This window comes from Coffea arabica, chromosome 7e (genome assembly GCF_036785885.1).
Source record: "Coffea arabica cultivar ET-39 chromosome 7e, Coffea Arabica ET-39 HiFi, whole genome shotgun sequence".
NCBI lineage: Eukaryota > Viridiplantae > Streptophyta > Magnoliopsida > Gentianales > Rubiaceae > Coffea > Coffea arabica.
The window spans coordinates 2,602,906-2,624,916 of NC_092323.1; the positions used below are offsets into that span (position 1 = coordinate 2,602,906).

General features: G+C 36.4%; 3 protein-coding genes across 9 annotated transcripts; all 3 read right to left on the bottom strand.

The window, feature by feature from the left end:
• Window positions 1-624: 624 nt before the first annotated feature.
• Window positions 625-3,934, bottom strand: LOC113722802 (universal stress protein A-like protein). The gene is made up of 4 exons (XM_072059587.1): window positions 3,566-3,934; window positions 1,427-1,548; window positions 1,108-1,226; window positions 625-948 (listed from the first exon to the last, which is right to left on the bottom strand). The coding sequence occupies exons 1-4, from the start codon at window positions 3,741-3,743 to the stop codon at window positions 840-842; spliced, it is 528 nt and encodes a 175-aa protein (XP_071915688.1). The 5' UTR covers window positions 3,744-3,934; the 3' UTR covers window positions 625-839.
• A 3,658-nt stretch (window positions 3,935-7,592) lies between these two features.
• On the bottom strand, window positions 7,593-8,670 carry LOC140011488 (uncharacterized). The gene has a single exon (XM_072060467.1). The coding sequence runs from the start codon at window positions 8,478-8,480 to the stop codon at window positions 7,884-7,886; it is 597 nt and encodes a 198-aa protein (XP_071916568.1). The 5' UTR covers window positions 8,481-8,670; the 3' UTR covers window positions 7,593-7,883.
• An 8,559-nt stretch (window positions 8,671-17,229) lies between these two features.
• LOC113722793 (ASI1-immunoprecipitated protein 1-like) lies at window positions 17,230-20,741 on the bottom strand. 7 transcript variants are annotated; one of them, XM_072059814.1, is made up of 4 exons: window positions 20,568-20,741; window positions 19,799-19,873; window positions 17,751-18,207; window positions 17,230-17,597 (listed from the first exon to the last, which is right to left on the bottom strand). In XM_072059814.1, exons 2-4 carry the CDS (start codon window positions 19,801-19,803, stop codon window positions 17,442-17,444), a joined length of 618 nt encoding a protein of 205 aa, XP_071915915.1. In that variant the 5' UTR covers window positions 19,804-19,873; window positions 20,568-20,741; the 3' UTR covers window positions 17,230-17,441. The 7 variants fall into 7 exon arrangements, with proteins under 7 accessions (XP_071915915.1, XP_071915914.1, XP_071915912.1 ...); XM_072059813.1 differs by having other exon boundaries at window positions 19,799-19,876; XM_072059811.1 differs by lacking the exons at window positions 19,799-19,873; window positions 20,568-20,741 and adding exons at window positions 18,650-18,775; window positions 18,857-19,765.
• Between the last annotated feature and the right edge of the window lie 1,270 nt (window positions 20,742-22,011).

Here is a 22,011-nt window from a genome sequence, read left to right on the forward strand (position 1 = left end):
CGTATTAGGTTTCTACTATAATGCATCTCGCCCTTGTAGAATTACTTTTGCTCGAAGAACAAACAATGAATAATGAGAGACAGATATCGTCGTCCTCGTAAAATTTATTACGGTAGTATGAACAAGCATGCAGCGGCCATGTTCGGCTTCGCTCGAGTTGCGAGGCGTAAATACATAAAGCATTAGTTGCCTTCCAATGCGTGTTAATGGTCGTCCTTTTGTTACTTTTTCTTTTTAGCTGTCGATTTCAAAAGATAACCATCAACTTCTCAACGATTTGAAATGCACAAGTTCTTTGTTCGGCGTTATGCACGGAATGCAAATGTGTAGAAATGCTGTATTTTGCTTGAAGTTTACACTCTGATTAGAACCTAAGAGCCTTGCAATGACACAGCATTGGAACCACAAATTCAACAGATAGCAAACAGTTCTGCAAATAATCAAATTTGCGTGTGGACATCCGCCCTGCAATGCTGTACATGCAAACACTTTTTGAGGCAATATTCTGTCAAAGAAGAATGCTTAAGCATTCCTAGATTGCCAAAAGAATCCATTTCAAAGAGAGCGCAACATAGATTTTACCACGGCTTACTACTCCCAACCTCAATAGTAAACTGGAGGAAATTATCCAAAAGAATCTCTTTCAAAGAGAATCCAGCTGTCTATGTAAACTTCAAATCCCCTTGGATCTTAGAGAGAGTAACAATTAGAAAACTAAGAAGCAGAGGAACCAAGGGTGGGGGAAAACAAATATCACTTAATCTCATCCACACACACCGAAATCCAGTCAATTACTATACAGACAGAGCTGGAAACCTAACGTATACATCAAGAATGCTCTAGTCATCTACAGGATCTTGAGGAGATTCGGCTGCACTGCGTTTGATGGTGATGACAGGACATTCAGCATGCTTCACACAAAATTCACTGACTGTTCCTACAAAAACTCTGCAAACCGAAAAAGGCTTTTGATCAGCAACTAATATGCCAAGTGAAGGGCTCATAGAGCTCAAACATGATTCATATGTGAGTTCCATCAAATCCATTATATGCATCACAGGGTAAGGATTCTGAGAAATGAATACAATAATTAAAAAACAGACATGCCTCTGGAATGGACCAAGTCCTCTACTTCCAACAACGAGAAAGTCTGGTTGAACACGCCTAACTTCATGACAGATAACTTCCTTCGGATCACCTTTCTTGATCCATGCTTCACAAGCAACCTGGTATAAAATACACCATCAAGGTAATGAACTACAACAAAGGCCTGGCATAAGGTGAAGGAAGGCTGTCATTTCTTTCCCACGGCAAAGGTGAAAAACAGCAATAAGGTTCATTGTACAGGCTAGAGTTTAAAACAAAGAAAATTCAACTCAATGGTATACATATTTGAGAAAACAATTAAGAACCAAAATTTTAATACCCCAACTTCATGGCATCTGTTCACAAAATATTCTAGCAGATGAAGTCCTCTGATCTTGTTTCTGTGATTCATTCTCCTAAAATCTTCTGGTGATGCAAATATGCTATCCATATCATCAAAACCTTGCAAAAGAAACGTTTGAGAAGAAACTCAGTAGCAATTAAACATTCTTCCAAGTAGATACATCAACAAATTTTCAACTAGTCATAACCTCAAGATTTTTTTATCCAGATAAAGAGTAAAATTGACTCCTTGAATACACCGATTCTAATCTATATAAGAAAAAGTAACAAAAATGACAAATTGTGCATTTAATCTTGCTTTGAGAACTTTGAGAGAATTTGCAACAAAAACTAGAAGGTACATTATATAAATTCAGCAAATTCTCTGGGGAAATATTGTTTAATACCAACCATAAGCAGTCCTGAAGATTCAGTACTCTGTGAACACCTAACCACATATGGAAGTTCAAGCAATTTTTCTTCATCCAGCTAAGAAAGAAGTAAAGTAAATGCAGATGAAGACAAACTATAGCACAACCCTTCATGTCTGACACTGAAAAAATGTGTAATATGGTCCAGGTCTCATTTCCTATCAGCATACATCTGAGAGCTAGCTAGAGCAAAGTAACTTTCAGAAAGACAAGTTCAGCAGCTTTATCTTGGCACGCCATCATATAGACAGCCTGACTACGATAAGTAGAGGCCAGTAGAGTGGAAAGCATAGAACAAGAATACAAAATAACAATACAACTTCCAGTATAACTCGTCCATCTGCTGTCCTTGGCTGATGACCAAGAAAAATACATCTAAAGTGCACAATATGTGCCAGTAATGGAAGAAACTTCCCTCAAGGCAATAGGTGAAATGCATCAAGATCCTTTTTGCAGATTAAAAGGCACATTCCTACACAGGCTCCAAATAGTTTTAACTGTAAACCTGGACAAGGTAAGAATTCTCATCTCTTTCTAAAACCACATCATCTTGCACCAATCCAATTATAAAGTGTAAGTTATTAACATCAATGTTCATCATCTCCACATTAAAGCTTACCTCCAGGAATCACTGAAGTGGTGTCAGTTTTAATAGGTTGACACTCAAAACCAAACAGCAGTCTTAGACCTTATACACATATCCACAGGCCGGCTAAGTAAAATCCCAAGTGTGGAAACATTATAAGCTAGATGAACAAGTTAGTTGTCTCTTTGCTATTCAACCGAACATGCAGCTTGTGTTTGCCAATATTACTATTTAAAGTAGGCAACACTCAAAAGGCTAATGCGTTTCTCTCCATTCTGAGATAGAACATTATACATTCCCGCATTTATCCATTCTATTACCTTGTGTGTTTCAGTTAAAGTTACTCACTAGCATATCATAATTATGAAGGTAAAAAAAATGAACGTTTTGTCAAGCATATCCAAGTCCAACATTCTAAAGGTTTGGAACCAAATAATCTTCAGACAATTATTAGTCATGTGTCATTAGTCATATTCATTTTCAGATTAACCGTGATATCAATTACCAGTAATAAAGTCCCCGAGTAGAGCCATTTAAATTTTGGAAAACTTTAGTGTTGGGTGCCTCATATACAACCACGTAAGACATGCACAGATGCTTTATACGGTCAAATGACATCATCACGCAGTTTACCTAATAATTTCAACAATAAACCAAAACTAAATAGTAAATGCAAAAGCAATCACGGAGATAGCTCGATCACGAGAACTCAGAAGGCATATATCAGATCAATTGAAGATCAGTAATTATAGCTGCTCTTGACCAGCTCAGTGGCAAAGAAATTGCAAATCTATTACCACAAATATTCAGTTCCAATTTGAAATTAGTTTGTAAAAAAACTAACGACCGAGAGAGAGAGAGAGAGAGAGAGAGAGATAAGATATCCCAAACAAGAAGGTACGCACGTTTTCACAAATATAGACGACGAAAAATTAATTGAAAAAACTAACAAACAAGGCAATAAAAAGCCCTAATTAACCAATTCGCAACAAAATTTCCCAAAGAAAAAATCAATCGCGTATAAAACTCCAAAACAACAGACGTTATACATGGTACTCTCTGGACGAGCTAGCCGCTAGATAGATACATAAAGACTAAAGAGACAGGGAAGAATAATCACCATCTTCATCAGGAACTTGAACATGTAGGAAAAGAATTTTGAAGCCAGAAGTGTTGGAGCGGATGATCTTTTTCAGAGTCCAATCAAAAGCTCCTCTGCTGCTGATGGATGCATGCGGATACCCCTTGATCGTCGACTCGTTCACTCCCATCATTATCCGAGTTGGCTCGCTCTCCATCCTTCTCAGTTCTAATTTTCGTCCCTACCTCACTCACTGAGTCGCTCTTTCTCAAATCTCAACTGACTGGAACTATAGCTTTTCCTCTGTGAAGCCCCTGGACGAGTCTAGAGTCTGGACTGGGGAGTCACGATTATTTAGAGTTGCGCCGGGTGCTAAAATGCGCTGGGTCTGGCGACATCATATGCTACGGCTACCACTGTCGGTGTATGGTATGTTTTGTGCACCGAATCAGTCCGGTCGTGGCAGCACGTGCACCGTGCACTGCATTGTGCCTTTCGACCATGTGAAATGCCAAAGTTGCCATCCGAACCACATTGTTGGACTTGAACCCGAACCTTCAGCCCAATTGGTGAACTATGCCATGCACAACACAACACAACACCACGTTCATTCTAAAGTTGGGCTTGACTCGTTGAAGTTTGCAGGTTTTTGTTTCTGAGTTATGACATGACCGTCAACTTATTTCAATATTGCATTATACTAAGTAGTAATTTTCTTTGCGGTGCATATAGATAAGAGAACAACTACCTTTTGTTCTTAATAATCTGTTCAAAACTCACTTTAATGATGCACCATTAATTAGCTAATCAAGCTAGTTTTGAAATAGTATAGAAGTTGACGATCTGTTGAAAAAAAAAACTAGTTTTGGAAGAAAACCGCTCATTTTGGGTCTAGGTACCATTTTTTTTCCCCTATATGTTAAAAAGTACACAGCTCGCTACTCTTCATCTATATTACATACTCCCTCCGTCCCACTTTGATAGTCCTGTATTCCTTTTTCATCTGTCCCAAATCGTAGTCCACTTTCCAATTAAAGAATGTAGTTGTATTTTAATTTTCCTAAAATACCCTTACTCAATGTAAGTAGTTGTTACTATAAACCTACCCCATTTAATGAGAGCTGATTCTTTTTTTACCATCAATTCAAGTTTCCATAAAGTTGTATCATATTTAATGTGAGGGTATTTTAGGAAAATAGCAATCTAAATTTACTTTTTCAACAAAGTTAACTACTTTTTCTTAAACTGTGTGAAAAAAAAATAGGACTATCAAAGTGGGACGGAGGGAGTAACATATTTGTTGATTTCAAAACATTTCACGAAGCCCTAGAATTTAGAATACAGGTCAAGGGATTCCATTCCTTAACCTACATTTTAGAATTAAAGTTCTCTTGATGGCCAGTTACTCTAAGAGTACTTGGTTGTTGATTAATTTCAGCTGCTTAGGACCTTCATCTTCATGGCTTCATCCTTCCAGTCACCCTGCAAAAAGGCGCTGTGATTGCAGCAGCAGTAGTTAAAGTGGAGCGAGTACTGGGGAGGGGGTTGCCGTGTCCCTTTTCTTTCCCAATTTGTTGACGCATTCAGAGGTTTTATCCTCTATAGTACTGATTTGTATCCCTGATACGAGAAGCCTCGTACAAACAGTAAATATGAATCCGGAATTTTTACACTTTTACTCGCGACGTGACAGCTATTCAAATTTTTTTACTTCTTCCTTTTTCTGCTACATTTCTCTCCAACTCTTTTTAACTCCCTTTAATTCTAGCTGCAAAAGAATTGCCTTCCTGCGTATTAAGCTGGCCTCCCCGTGCCCTGTTAAACCAAAGAATCTCCAGGCAGAATTCGAACGAGGCGGGGCAGGGTGGCTGACAGTTTATAGGAACAAATCCGGCTGCGCTTCTTTTTGTAGAGTCTGAACTTTTTCCCACTTTGTAATTTTTGGTTTCAAAACTGCTTGCTTGCTCGCTCGCTCTTGTATTCAAGGCAACATACACAGTTTCTCCTCCAGGATTTCAGACTATTGCTCTTATACGAAAATGGGGCATACGTTTTTCTGTCATCAGATTTTACCCATGGCCAATTCACCCAAGCGCAAATTTTTTTTGTTTTTTTAGGAAAGAGGTAACTTCCGGCGCTCATCTGCCAATTTGATCCGATGCAGTGAGCTCAGTATGTAATCCTTGTTAGCTGTATTATATACTGGGAGTAGTAGATCTTTAAGATGTTGTTGTTCGGCTCTTAATGCAGGGATCAAATTAAATTGCCTACGACTACGTACAAGCTTGCTTTGCTTAATTTCCTGGCTTCATCAAGCCTGAGGGGATTTTCACTTGCCAATTATGACATCCAGAGTTTTGAGTGTGACTATATAATCTTCTTCAGTCTTGCTTTTGTATCATTATTGGTTCAGGATTCGAATCACACGTGCTTAATTAATAATTAAGAGTGAAAAATATGTGGCAAGAGGGATGAGAAGATAAAAAATAATAACGATGAAAAAAGGGCATGTTTAAGGCGAGTTTAGCGAGTTTACTGGGACCTCAATTATTTAATGTTTAATTTGATGCATTAGCAAATTAAGATACCCAATGTTGTAACTTAAGTTCCAGAAAATAGAGATCGCCCCAATTATTACTTATTAGTTGCAATATCGTGATGCGATACGTAGTTCTATACCACATGGAGGCATGAGTAATTAGTGGAAACTTCTAGTATATGTGGGATAACCCTACTTGTTTTTCCCTTTTCAAGAATCAAAACACACACACATGTATATGTGTATATATATATATATATATATCGGGATATTAATGGCTAAAGCTGGTGAACGAAATTTAATCTCTTCTTTTTTTTTTACGATTTATAAAATTCCTCCAACTTTGCATGGTATATATGCAAAGTGATCTAAAATATCCAAAGGGCACAATAAAAAATTGATTAATAATCATATGCGCTGACGGTGGTTATAAAAAACTTATTCCTATCTTACTGCTCTTTTTCTCCGTCTATTCTCTCTAAGCGAAACAACACCTCGGTCAATGGCTTGGCTTGAACTCCATTTGACCGAGTTCGAACCGAGTCTCGAGCTACTCGATTGGTTTTCGAGTCGAGTTTCGAGCCAATAATTTGAAACTTGAGACTTGTCGAGCTACTCGTCGAGCGGGGGTGTATTTAAATAATATATATAATTTAAATAATATATATGTACTATAATTATAAAATGACCGTTATGGGTATAATTTATACTGAATTTACAATATACTCTTCTTTATAATAAAATTTCATAATGGCAAAAAAGTAATAACATAATTGTAAAAAGACCTAAAAAGAAAAAATGTCTAGAAAAAGGGAAGAAAATAAGGTTCAGAAGCTTTTTCGAGTCGAGTCAAAAAGCTTGATTAGACTCGACTTGATAAGGCTTGACTAAAAGTCGAACCTTATCGAGTCGAGTCTCAAGTTTAAAGGGAGTTCTTCGAGTCGAGTCTCGAGTTACGATTTTTTGGACTCGATCGAACTCGACCTCGGTACATATGAGTCGAGTCGGCTCGAGCTCGACTTGACCCGATTACATCCCTAGACAGAACGTTCCAATTCCTCCTCTAATCCATATTTCACTACTGTTATATATATATATAAAAAAAAAAACCTAAAGTTGTGCCGCAATGAAAAATAAAAAGAAAACGTAAAAGAAAAAGAGAAGCCTAAAGTTGGTGAATCATATTAAAATCATTTTACGCAATTCATTTGACAAATTTATTTCGCATGCATGTAGGAAAAGTAATCTAAAATAACTAAAAGGGGGAATCACAATCATCAAGTCGTTTGGTGGCCACAAGGCAGCCTAAGATTTTAAAACGAAAAAAGGAAAGGAAAGGGGCGGACAAGAAACTGACGACCAGGTTTTTATTAGAGCAGGAGCACTTAAACTATTGCAGAGCTTTTGCATATACAGCAGGTTTTGACGAGCCTATCGCTAATATGGTAGGATTATCATGTACCTTGACACTACAAGTTAGCCATTGAAACAGTAAAATGCAGGGAAAATGAGATTACTAATCAAACCTCTCGAAAGAAATGGAGAAAGAGTGATGGGAGGCCGGAGAAATTCCAAATGAACCTATGAAAGGGATGAATGCATCTCCATTAATTCATTCTTTCAACCCAATCAATGCATACATGAACGCAAGGCCAAGGGTCAAATTAAACTCTTTACACCAACCCTTTTGGCTTGAATATTTGGAAAGAATTTGGGATTTGAAGCTAGTTGACGAGGGCATTAAAAACCAGAATTAAGTTCGTCCACCTCACCCCCCCCCCCCCCCTAATCCCCCAAAACCAAGAAAAGGACCGACTACTAGTTGGTCCTAGAGAGGGAAGGAATTCCGGTGAAAGAAACCCTACCAAAACCCAAGTGACCAAACTGGTGTAACTCAAACCAAGCCTCTTCTGCCTCAAACCTTGCACTAAAATTGTCTTTTAGCACTTCATCTCCGAAGCCAGAAAATACAAATTCCGATGCCCCTTGCTCTACTGCCCTTGACTTTCTTGAAATTCCATCCGACTCCATCGTGCACTCGAGGTAATTAGTCATTTCACCACCGCATTTCTGCCTCTCATTCCTTTCTAACTTCCCGGCACCCTGACCCTGCTGCTTCTTTTTCCCAAGTTTCAGGATTCTCCTCCCAACCATCCACGGGACTTTCAAGAATGCGAAAACAAAGATGTTTACTACAGCGCAAGGGCAGCAACAAACGGCCACACAGTCGGCGATCAAGCCGGCCGTGCATGATTGGCAAGACTTTCCGGTACACTTTATCAGATCTCCGCTTTCATCCTCCATCGTCATGTGCCGGCCGTGGGGTCTTGCCGGGGCACCTTTTCTTGAGCCATCCAGGTGCAGGGTCCCACGCCGCCCATCTCTACGCGGAACTGGAGTTGGGTAGTCATTCATTTCAGGCTTCAGCTAGCTACCTCTTCCTTGATTGATTATTACGACTAATCTGATGATGCAGCAATAGTTCTGCAGAAACAAACCAGAGAGAAAAAAAAAATTTTGAAAAGAATATCAAAGCACTACCATTACACGATAACACTAGTGTTGCAGTGCAGTTACTTTGGGTATTGCTAGCTATCTCATTGTAAGGAGGGAGGAAAAAATTATATAATACACCAATACTTGTACATGAAACCTACTGACATTGGAGGAGTTTGACATAGGAAAAGCTGGGGGGGGGGGGTGAAGTGTGGGGATCTTGAATCTTAATGCACCAAACGTACTCCCAAAATGGATTATTTTCCATGCACTTATTAGTTATTACAGTCTTGTGTTTCCAAAGGAGTACAGAGGTCCATGAATTAGTGTGGGAAAAGGTGGAACCAATTTTCCAAAAGAGATGAAGTGAAAGCCAGACTCACGCTCACGTCTAGTCCGTGGACGGGACGTTGGGGTCGACGTCTTTCGTTTGGTGGGACAAACTAGGACAGATGCTAGGCTCACCTGAGCCAGACGCTACAGCCGGGGGAGGAGGCCCTTAGATTTCATTCGTCCTAAATCATATCTTCAGACCAGGCGCGTGGTGCTGTACTTAACAGTTAACACTTGGATACCTCAATTATTTCAAGTAATATTTTGCTTGCATCACAAACACATTTTCCAACTTACCTTTTTATATTCCCAATCACCTTTTTATCTCACATACATCATATCACAAAAAAGTGTTACAGTAATTATTCCAAATAATATTTCAAATAATACACTATCCAAACATATATTTGGCAATGTGAAAGCTTTGATGTCATATAGCAGTACGGGTGGCAATTTCCAACACGACACGAACCTAACACGAAATTAATGGGTTTGGGTTGAGATTTCGCGAGTTCGGGTCAGAATCGGGTCAAATCCGATGGACCCGAAAAGAAAACGGGTCGAATTCGGGTCAACTCCGTGGGTGACCCGATAACCCGTTTACGAATTAAAAATAATTTAATAAACATAAAAATTATTTTATCTAACAAAACTAAGTTATTCTTTTTTTCCAAAGGCATTAATCACTTAATCCTAAATGAATTTATTTAACTTGTGTGAAGTTGAAATTATTATATTTGGACAAATAATATATTATATTATTTTTTACTTTTATACTGTTTTAATTTATTTTATATTTGGTTTGGGATAAAACACTTTTACGGTGTTTTAATTTATTTTAGATTTGGTTTGGGATTATTTATTTAAATTTTTATTACTTGATTATGTAACTAGTCCTGTATGAAATTGGTTTTATTAGAAATTACAGTGGTAAATTAATAAATTTAAATTAAGTTTCAGGTCATTTCGGGTCGACCCGCCAACCCGAAATTTTCGAGTTCGTGTCAGGTATTCTGACCCGTTTCGGGCTGGTGGGTCAGGTTTGGATCAGCAGATTTTCTTTTATACCCGGGTCTCAACCCGACCCGCCAACCCGAAACGGACCCGATTGCCACCCCTAATAGCAGCAAGGGATTTGATGCCACGGTGACGTAAATATCCCCCTAAGGCTGATTAATTTTAAAATTACTTAGTACTCCATTTTTTTGGATACGAAATAGTTGAAAATATTTTTCTAAAAAAAGAACAAAAAAGGAGTAATATAAAGCAAGCATTAGAAATTTGACATTCTAAGATGACAGTAGAGAAATTGTTATCCCTCACCTTTTAGGGACAAATAAATCATTTTTTGGTAATCTTATATCGCCAACTTATAATCATTTTCTAACAGGTGTTTTAATTTCACCTCTAAAACGAGAATTGTGATATTTGACTATTTTGAAACCATAATTTGATTCTGCTCATAAGCATCAAAGGTGAAAAGGATAAGAGAGATCAGAACTTTGATGTTAGCTTGAACCAAAATGCTTAAAATGCTAATGAGGACGTTATATTCTGCAGTGTAATTATCACTATGTTTTTGGAATCGAACATGAAAATTTGCCAGGCTTATAAGGGAATGCGAGATGTGACCGAGACAAAGACACCACAGGCAGTGCCCAAGTTAGTGAAACATTTTCCCAAAGTGGAATGTCGTAAACTGCCGGCTTTTGAGGTTTCTTCTGGGATTAGGTTTATAAAAGCCGAATTTCTAGAATTCAGTTTAGAAAAGGTCAAGGGGGAATGTCGTAAACTTAGTCCTGCCTTGAAGCCTTCTGCCAATCTGTGCTATGGTTAACTCTCATCTTTCCAACCTAGGCTTTGGCAAAGCACATCACTACTGTCTCTATCACGGAATAAACCAGCCCTTTTTTTTTTCTTTTTGCAGGTACGTGAAGTCTGGTTTCTGAACCACTGAGTTTTGAGTTAGTGGTCACCAAAAAGGAATTAAATCTCTTTTTGAACTGTAGGTCGGGAATTCGAATTCCATATATAGTGAAAAAAATTTAAAAGAAGTCTCAGAACTCAGAACAACCATTTTATCTAATCAGATCTGCATATTTACTAAAAATGAAGTTTGATTTCTTCTTTTTATATGCTTTATTAGACTTTAAAGGACAGAATAAGAGTATGAGTTGAACTTCATCACTAATGAAGGCAATGTGGATAAGTATATCCGACTGTATGAGAACAAAGATGTATAGTCATGCTCAAATAAATCAAGTTTGGAGTCAACGCTGTGAGAAATCGATCTGAAGTTGAGCCATTAATAACCTTGAAAGACCAAGAGGAAAAAGAAACCGGGACAAATTAACACTACTATTCTAACCGCGACCACAAAGAAAGTACCCTGGAAAAAAGTGCAAGAAGTGATTTTGAAGCCGAGAAACACGTCATACGTCCGTGATCGTGCAGTAAGAAACTTGGCTGCTCATAGATGGGTTAAATGGTTCCCTTCATTTTGTGCACGGAACAAGGCTCGCTCAATTCTATAGTAGTATTTACCACGGTTTAGCTATGATGGTGAATTAAACTATGTTTGATAATTTAATTCAATACTTGAATTTAATGGATTTAGATCTTAACATGTTTATATGCTTTTGATAAGTAAAAATCGAACATTTAAATTAATTAAATGACACAAAATTTTCTAGACAAAACTTACTTTTAAAAATAAGTGATAAACTATTAACTTATCAGTTAATATGATATACACTCAGATATATTAAATTTAATATTTAATAATTCAATAACTTAATAAATTTAGATTTAATGTTTTATATTTCATATTTCAATTTTCAAACTTCAATTTTGTCAAATGCATCATTACATTTTTTGTAATATTTCAGAAAGGATCCTACAATCGCCGTGTCTTAATGAAGCTTAGCCTTGGTTTTTATGAAGAATTAATATATTAAAGCCTTCAAATGTTAAAAAGGACTTAATTTTCTAGCACTTGATTCCCACGAGATCCTAATCTGGTTCCACATTGTTTGGGGAATCCTCTCACGGGCAGTGGACTAGAAAACGATTTCCAATGGCTTGTATTGAGATTCCACACTGAAGTGTTACGTGTACCTAGATCTAATACATTTTACTGTATTGACGGTCCGTTACTGAATGTAAGAGACAAATCCTTCTTGTTGTATTCAGCAACCCGCACGAGGAAGTGGGGTGGGGGCTAGAACTCACCACGCAGGTTAAACAAAAATTCCTATTCAAATTGACCTTACCAACTCTTTAGGGTCCGAAACCCCCATGAAAAAAATTATGGAAAATTCCATGAGGTATTCAGCAGTGGGGGCCGCCTTCCACCCCGCCACCCCAAAAAATAGTAATAATAATTTGGTGTTGCATTCAGACCTTCTTGCTCCTAAACTAGTATGTTTCTTTTTCATTAGTGGTAGATATTAAACTCGAAATTTTTTATTTTATTATCCAATCCAAGCTCTCAAATTCTAAATGAATATTTTTCATTTTTATGAGTGGTAGATATTAAACTCAAAATCTCTTATTTGCAATCTCTTTTATTTTATTATCCAATCCAACCTCCCCCATCCTAAACAAGTATTTTTCTTTTTTGTTCGTGGTAACTATTAAACTTAAAACCTCTTATTTATAATCTCTTTTATTTTATCACCCAATCCAGCCTCCCTTGCCTTAAACAAGTAAACATTAGATGAGTCGAAAAATATCTGTTCGAATTGACCTTGCTACTTTTAGAGGCCAAAAGCCCCGTGAAACTGTAGGAAGGTTACGAATAACCAAGATTATCAGAATATCTGTTCGAATTGACCTTGCTACTTTGAGATAATTTTGTGAAAAAGTACTGTAGCACTTTTTTTGATATGATGTATGTGAGATAAAAAGATGATTGGAAAATGTGTTGATGATGCAAGCAAATCAGTGTGTGTAAATAAGGTGTAAATAAAGGAAAATAATCTTCAATCCAAACACGCTGTCAATGCTATTTTCATTAGCTATCTTCGGTCTAGATGGTCTATACCCGAATCTAAAACTAAGTGGATTCGATATTCCTGTGCAAATTGACCTTAGATATCCATCACGTCTATTAAAGATCGTAAGTTTCATCTTAATCATCAGTTATGTTGGTGTAAAAACGTGTTTAGCACTTAAAGAGAAAGAAATCGCGAAGCTGATTTATTGCCAAGTAGGACAATTAAAATTAGAGTGGCCTACCGACCAAAGACAGCAAGATAAGTGGGCGGCACGATCTGAATCATCAATATTTAAATGCTTGATTTCGGAACCAGTACTTCAAATCGAGACAAAATTAGCATATAAAAAGAGTTCATAACGACATCGTATCACTATAAAAATTCTATCTCTTGAAACAGCACGATTGATCATTATTGAGTTGTGCAAAATGCAGATTTAAGGCTGTCTGATCTGGCAAATTAGCAGCGAATATGGTAATTTTGCCACCACTTTCACAAAATTAGCAATTAAGTGAGATATCTGTGGGTGCAAAGAGTTTTCAAGATTTATTATTAGTATAAGGCAGTAATTTTTGGCCTTTTGGGTATGTCTGTCCATGGTTTAACTGAATTCTAAATCAGTTATGCTGCCAAGATGGAGAAATACTCTACTATTGTAGTAGGGAACCTTAAGTCCAATCTTCAGCGTACGGCAAAGGTACATGAATTCATAATTCATCATGTGACAAGATTTGAAAGAAAGAAAGAAAGGAAGAGAAACAGACAAAATCTCTCCATCTTTCTTTCTTGGGTTAAACTTTGAATTGGCTTCAGCAATCTCAGAGGCCGTAAAGGCTGTAATTTCTAAACTCTGGCTTATGTATGTAAATTTCGTGGCAGAATAGATATTGTCGTAAAATATAAGCGATAATTTCAGAAACCTCCCCTAACATTTTGCATAATATCACTCAACACCCCTTAGGTTTTTAAAACCTTATCTACCTCCCTTAGATTGACATTTCTTGTAATATTTTAACCCCCTTGGAGGAAATGCAAGAAAGATAAAACTTTTGTTTCAATACTACCCTTATAAACTATTATCTAACATAAAGCACGATGTTTAACAAAAAATAAAGCAAAAAGGTATTCCCAAATATATATTTGGTCTGGATTATTTTTTTAATTCTGACTTATTTATAAAAAATTTTCTATAGGTAGGATTTATATTACAAACCACACATATAAAGAGATTATTTATTTTCAGTACAACTTAAACTATAAAACGTATTCTCCAACAAAATTTCTTGAATTCGTCATAACTGTCCATAAAATTTTTCAAAGTGTTAATTACTCATCAAAATTATCTTAAATGATTGATTTTGACTAGATTTAATTTATTCACGTCTTTTGTTGTCCCACAATGACCTTGATATAGAGAAATATGGACCGTTATCAGATAGCAATTTATTTTTTTTCTCTAATCTACATTTTATGGTTTAAAAATTTTATTTTATTTTGGCTTTTTGGTTAAATAGCTATTAAGAGTAAGGGTAATGTTATTAATTTGTAATTTTTGATAGAAATATTTAGGCACGTCAAGCTGACAAGTGAGGTGAGCGAGGTTTTAAAAATTTTAGGGAACCTAAGTGATATCATGAGAAACCTTAGGGGAGGTTTCTGAAATTATCCCAAAACATAATTACGGTCTCTGAGCATCACAGGACGTTCGGTGGGCGCCTGTTATCATTTCTAATTAGAAGAATTCTGGTAAACATTTCTGTTTGCAGAGAGTTATTTCTTTCAAAGATAACTTTGGAAAATTAGAATGATCTGCTGGATATTTTCTTCTGTAACTCCCGGAAAATGTAGAGTAGCTTAGCTTGCCGAATATACTTGGTGCATTTCGAGTTTGAACTTTAAAGCGAGTTTCTAAGTACAGAGACTCGAAAACAAAAACAAACAACATTTTGAAGGTCCATATCCTGCACTCGGCTCTTCAAATTTTGTTAAAATGTACGACTAATAGGCGACGTTAAGCCGTATCGGTGACTCTGTCCACACAATCTACGGCTGGTCGACGCAGTAAGAAAACAATATGCAGTGATTAAGCGCTTTCCTAATAAATGCAAGTTTCAGTAGTTTTAATGTGATGATCGGACTAAATCGCAGAAAATTGAATCCTAGAACATATAGCAAAACTAATTGACCTGACCAGATGAACAAAACCGCAGAATGTAGAAGATGATACCAAACGTACCTCTAACAGCAGGTCTCCATCAGATGCATCTGCGAAAATGGACCGACTCCATTGGCGGCACTCAGCTTCTTCTTCTTCTTCTTCAAGTCTACGGCATTACATACTGGACCGGAAAAATCTATGCTCCCGACATGGTACAGAGACCACAGCCGAGCTTTTGCGAGTTGAGGTTTGATCTGATCTGAGAAGTACGCGTGTAAAGGTTATAGATTCAGTATCCTGTTTATATGTCCCAGTTTTTCCTCTTTTGTGTGTGTGCGTGTGTGTACAAATTGCTCTTATTTTCTCTCTGATGCGTCCTCTTTGCACATATATTTAAATTAGTGTGAATCTTGACTACAGCCATGCATTTTTGTAAGATCAATTTAAACCTTTTCTTGTTTTATAGTCCATCCGTATGGAGAGAGTGAGTTGTACTGGGCATATACTAATAGTATAATTGACACAACAAGCGTAGAACTGTAACGCAGCCAAGGAGGAAGAGAAACTGAAAAAGAGGAAGACGGGAAGGGTATGGTAATTTATTCATGTTTCCCGATGTCAGCGAATAAAGGAGTGTGTCTCTCATAGCCCAAGCCTTTCATCCCCCACTTCTTGCCTCTTTTTTTCTTTCTTTTCTTTTCTTTAAAAAAAAAAAAAAAAAAAACCAGTACTACTACTGCTACTTAGCTACAAAACTGCAACTGCATGAGTCCCCTCACATGAATGATGAATCTCCTAATTAATTCATTGTCGAATCAGTGGTTAACTATCCTTCTTTAAATAAGCCTTTCACTCTTACTATAGACTATTCCATCATGATGTAAACTAAGCTTTAATTCACGAATGCTCTGAGATCGCACTGTGCTTGCTTCCTTTCCTTTTTTAAATTCTTGAGTGAAGTGATCATAGTCCTCCTTTAGGGAGACTAATGGCAAGTGAAGAAAATTTTCATTTATTGCCGTAAAACAGAAAAACAAGAAAATCATTGCACTTTTCTGAACGAAAATAGGTTGTCATATGTAGTTATCAAATTTATATGAAGTTTAAATTGTGATTAAGCGAGGAAAAATTGCTTCCTCACGTACTAGCGAAGTAAAATTTTCGTGTTTCAGAATCAAAATGAGAGACTTTAGACTTTAGTTCCTCACGAATAAAAGATGCTCGCTCACTTTTGGTCTCGAATTACTTTTCGAAAAGCAAATTTTTACTGGATTAAGCCATGAACTCATCACGTGATTCTTTTACTTGTTAGGAACTAAAATCATTTTGTTTGATTCTAAAGGAAGAAAATTTCACAATTGTCCCATTAAGTGATCGTAAAAGTTCGACCAGCGTGAGGTCATAGACGTATAGTTTCAGTGACGATTGATATGGCCATTAGTTGTTAGTCTCTTAAACTTAAATTAAACACTAGGAGTTGATTTCCTCTAGTTTAGGACGCTGTTGTTAGCTTCAAAACATGTTTCAATTCAACCTTGTTTATCCCATTAGTAAAGTGTGTTGGAGTTGGAGACGCTGCACCTGTTTTGTAACAGCTTTGCTGCCGTTCGTGAGTGTTGCGACCAATTTTTGTGCCAAGGACAATCACTGCTCAATCTTACGGTGCAGGCAGGCATCAATTGATGCTGTAGCTAAGTTTTCAAATTGCCTATGGCATGGTCCTAGGGAACATTGGTGTATGTTGAACTGTTGGCATCGTTGTTTACCTTTTTAATCTATTATCATAATGTTAAAGCAATCGATTCAGAAATAGTACATGTTTGTCCCAGAAATTTATGGGCAATTTCAAACGTCCTCCGCATTCACCCCAAAAGCACCCACGCTAACAGAAGCGAAATGAAAGAAAACATGAATGTTATCAAAAATTGATCATAACGGGTCCCGAGTAGTTGTCCATGCACTGTCTTTTACTCTGCTGTTTTTGATCTTTCAATCCTCCTCGATACCTTCGGCTTGTAAACTTCCATCAAGGAGAAGGGAATGTCACCGGGTTTAATTTGCTAGGGGTAGTTTAGTTGCGTCCTGGGGTGATAATACCGTTTGAGATTCGACCATTTTGAAAAATAGGTTTATAACAGCGGTTACGAACCACAATCTTCTTCTGCTCCAATCTACCAAATATCGTAACAAGAAAGAATTTACCAAATATAGCAAGGAAAAGCAGATCCTTCAACAATAAGCACAAGCCTGCAACTAATCTAAGCTCTTTTAAGATTGCAGTGAATGCCAAATCACCTCCAGCGATAAAACTTATATACAAAACGAAGCGCAAACAGCATATACAGCTACCACAAATGTTCACATGCTAAATCAAACTGAAGAGGAACTCTTTCAAGCATCTGAAAGAGGTATCCTGTATCGATCTGCTAATTTCTTGGCAGTATTGTCAGATAGGACAGCATCTATCAACTCATATTTCTTATAGTGCGCTTTCAAGGTCTCCAGCTGCTGGTTTGCAAGGTTTTCCTCCTCCTTGAGTTGATGCTGCTTCAAGGAAATCCCAAAAAAGAAAAAAAAAAGTATTATTCAATTGGACTAATGGAACAAAGTGGGCGTAAAATTGAACTATAATACGTGTCAGCTCAATGTAGTACAAGGATAAGAACATTTATCCAAAAAGCAATAACATAAGAATCTTACATTGAGCAGGAATTCGGTTTCAGAAGCATGCTTTCTGGTCAAAACCTTAATCTTCCTGGCAACCTCAAAATCAGGATCTTCAGGGTCCAACCACTTGTAAGTGATCTTCCTGCCAGGTTTCTTTGGACGACTGTCAAACATTTCTACTTCTGCAGTACGTGCTCTGACAGGTCTTGGCATCCCAAGGACCATAAAGGGGGAATCAGCCATCTCAGCAATGATCGCAGAGGCCTGATTCAGAGTTTCCATCTCCACCAAAGCAGCTCGTGGGAGGCTCTGTGGATTGATATAGTTGGGAATGAACTGGACATTCACGACATTGACAAATTGATCCAAAGCGGCTTTCAGAACATTCTCTGTCACCTGAGGTGACAGGTTATCCATATAGACTGTTCTTCTCACCCTTTCTTCAAATGCCGCATATTCTTCAGCTGAAGCTGCCATCAGTAATCTTCTCCTATTAAAACAGTGTTAAAAACAAGTCAGACTATGCTTAAGGCATATAATAGTGGAATCTGACAACAGGAAAAAACAAAAACCATCATCCACACACCAAATGCACATGGCATCATCTATTATCTATTGATCTAATTTAATATTATTATCTTGCAGTAACATCAGCCCCTGCAGCTGAACTAGAATAACAACATCAACAGCCAATAACTTTACATTCCATGAAGCTAACTAGAAAAAGGTTTGATTATTTACATCCACAACACTCACTATCTTCTTTTTTTTAAGAGTTGTTCCACTATGGTGGGTTCCCTTGAAACATTAAAAGTTAATACTCTTCCACAAAAGTGGTTACCTATCTAATTTTTCTTCCAGCAAATTGAAATATGAAAATAGTAATAAGAAACAATATTGCATAAGAACCAATAAAGTTATCAATGTCATACATGCTCATTGACAAGCAGCAATCTGAACAGCCAAAACTATTGTCATCAAATGATGGATGTTATCATGGGCTTCACTTAACCTTTGGCATCTTAACTAAGCCAAACCCCTTCAACCAGCTTAGTCTTCTATTATCAGAGAAATTTTGTCATTTGGCAACAGAAGTAATGTCTCCAATAAAACCATAAAAAATTGACACTAGTTCTTACTGATTAAGAAGCAGGTTGAAACAATATATATGAATCTCCTTCTGACATTATCTGGAAAAATCTTATTCAGCAAAAAGCAAAAAAGAATAACTTATGCTTTAAGCTTGGTATAAATTTCTATTCACAGAAAGTCAAAAGGAAAAGAACAGAAGTACATTTCCTGTAAATTCTAATATTAAAAATCTGTATTAGGCAGGTAGCTATGTAGCTTCAAAAGAAAAAGGAAAGAAACGAGGATAATTTGCCTAGTCAAGCACTAGTTCCCAAGTGAAGGAGAATTCATTTCTGAATACCACATAGTATGATCGAATCAACATTTCTTTTGAGTTCCTGTGCAGCTGAAATCATCTCCACATTGATTATATTAACAAGCATTGAACCTTACAATCCAGAACCTGACTACTTCTTTTTTTTTTTGGGAGGGTCGGGGGAGGGTGTTCCTTTTCAATCATTTCAAAAAATATCAGCTAAACACCAGGAAACATGCAGAAAGCAAAAAAGTGCACAAGCAAAGTCTCCAGCAGAAAATTATTCTATTGAATGCTTTGCAGTCAGTTCTAATCTAGCTATAAATTGTATTTATTACAAGACTCTAATTATGTCAAGCATCATTCACTCCTTGTCAAGTTCCACAAAAAATACAAAAACCTGACTATTCGTACTTGACACTAACTGGACATGAATGTAGACTTTTGCTTCTTATCTTAACAATCGTCTTGAATCTATCAACAGAGTCCATGCCTAACTTGAATACAGTAAGAAATTAGCATTTTGAATTGTTGAAAGAATACACACACACACAAAGACATATAAACGGTGTATACTCATTAATTAACTAAAGTAGAAGAACATTAAGGACAGCATAATCTTCACATTCAATATAGTAGCAAATTCCCAGCTCATTCAGCAGCAAATGTTCAAGTAAAACAGCTCGAACTCAACTTCATTTGTTTGAGTACTTCAAAGTTCAGCTTGAGCTCATAAGCCACAAACTTGACTCGACTTCGCTTTATTACACTGCTGTTCTTAATGAAACACCTGTTAGCACTTTGTGATATAAAAGACACTATAAATTCACAAGGAGCTTCTCCTTGTAATGTCAAACAAGAGAATAGAAGCAACTCATAAGCTCACACTAATTGTTCAAGTCATGGCATTGCAATTTTTATAGGTTTTCAAGTCGACACCTTAAAAGGCAGCTCCCACCAGTAAATGGTTAATTTTAAGATATCTAAAGTATTAAACCACTCAGGAAATGCAAGACCAACGAACCAACATTAGAAGCAAAGATAGTCTCTCAACTATTCATTTGAGTCTAATACTGGCTGAAAATCATTGTAAACACATAGAATAAATGTAACAGATATAATCATTAGAACTGTAATAAAATCAGAAGGAATACTTTGGAGTACACAAAAATAATCTAATCCTATCTATGGTTCAAAGACTCGTCCGAGCCGGAGTTTGTCACAGGAACTTGGCTGGCCGTTCGGGGGAACGACACCGTACAAATCGGAGACTCCATAATCAGCAGTGACTCAAAAAAAAAAACCCGATCTTAAAAACCTTTATGCTTTAATAACATTAATGACAACAAAATGACGATCCCCCGAGAACATCACGAAAAGAATTGATGACTAAAATGCATTGGACAACATCAATTTGAAATAAACAAACCAAAAACAAGAATAAGAAGCTAATTTTCACATACCTATTTCAAAAAGCCTTTAAACGAACAGCGGAGGGGAGGATTGTGTTGGAATGAGGAGACGGAAGGTGGCCGCAGGGTTCGAGTGCGGTGCGAATTGGGATTAGGGCAGTGGGCTTGTTGTGTAAAGAAGGTTGTTAAAAAGGCTTTTTGCTGGGTTTCCGGTTAGGTGGGCTTAGTACTGAATTTTATTTTTTTTTGATCGTTTTAAAGTACCCTTTTTTTTTTTTAATCTTCTATTGTACTTACCAAATACCCTGTTAAATTGCATATTATTATAGTTAATGATTTTATAATGTTGTAAAGACAATCTCTTTTTTTTTTCGCTTGCAAGGAGGGTGGGATTTGAATCCTGGGCCATCAGGCCAAGCTCACCTCAAAGTTGTAAAGACTATCATTTTAAAGAATAAAACATAACAGTACTTTACTAAACTAGGATCAATGAACTAAAAACAAGATATAAACTCTATTAATAACAATTATTTCATTCTTTTTTATCAAATTCATTAGAAATGAAAATATTTGTTTGATAAGATTGCATTATATTCTATGATATGTTTGGCGTACATATATACTTTTATTTTCCTATTTTGCTATGATTTAGAAATCTACAATTTAACCCCGTGCAGTTATAATCAAAGTGAAACCTTCATATTTTCTGTTAAATTTAACAATCAAACTAGAATAGTCAAACTTTCCAATAAAATGATAGTTAATTACAAAAAATGACCTTCGATTTAAGGTTAACATAATATTCTAAATAAATTTTGAGAGCAAACTATACTTTTACATAATTTTGAGTTGAAAATGAATTTTAGAAATATAAATATATATATATATATATATGCTTTGTCATCAATGCTATAATAAACATTTTATATTTATTTTACCTCTTAAACATTGAAGATGAGGCAAGCATAAGTTTTTTTCCCCTAAAATTTCATTTTTTAACTCATAATTTTCTAAAAATATAGTTTGCCCTCAAATTTTTTTTTAGAATATTATGTTAACCTTTGATCAAGGCGTGATTTTGTAATATTCTAATGATTTTATTTAAAAAGTTTGGCTATTTAAATTTGACCATTAGATATGATGAAAAATCTAACTGTGTCTCACTTCGATTATAATCACAAGAGGTTAAATTATAGGTTTTCAAATCACCGAAACATAAAATGTATACCCACCAAATCACACAAGTAGGGTGGACATGGTGAATAGGCAATTAGGCATTAACAGGATCTAGAACGTTCGTAATGACACCGACATATGGCACATCGTGATTGTCAACCATGTTTTCCGTTGATCACAAGGCATTCGGGCGAGATAGGAGTAGATCATTTTGGTAGGAAGGAATGGAAGAACCTAATACCTATCAATCGCTATTAATCTAGTGGACCGGTGGTAACTGCTCTAATTAATACTATGAAATGTACAATTATTGTTCTGG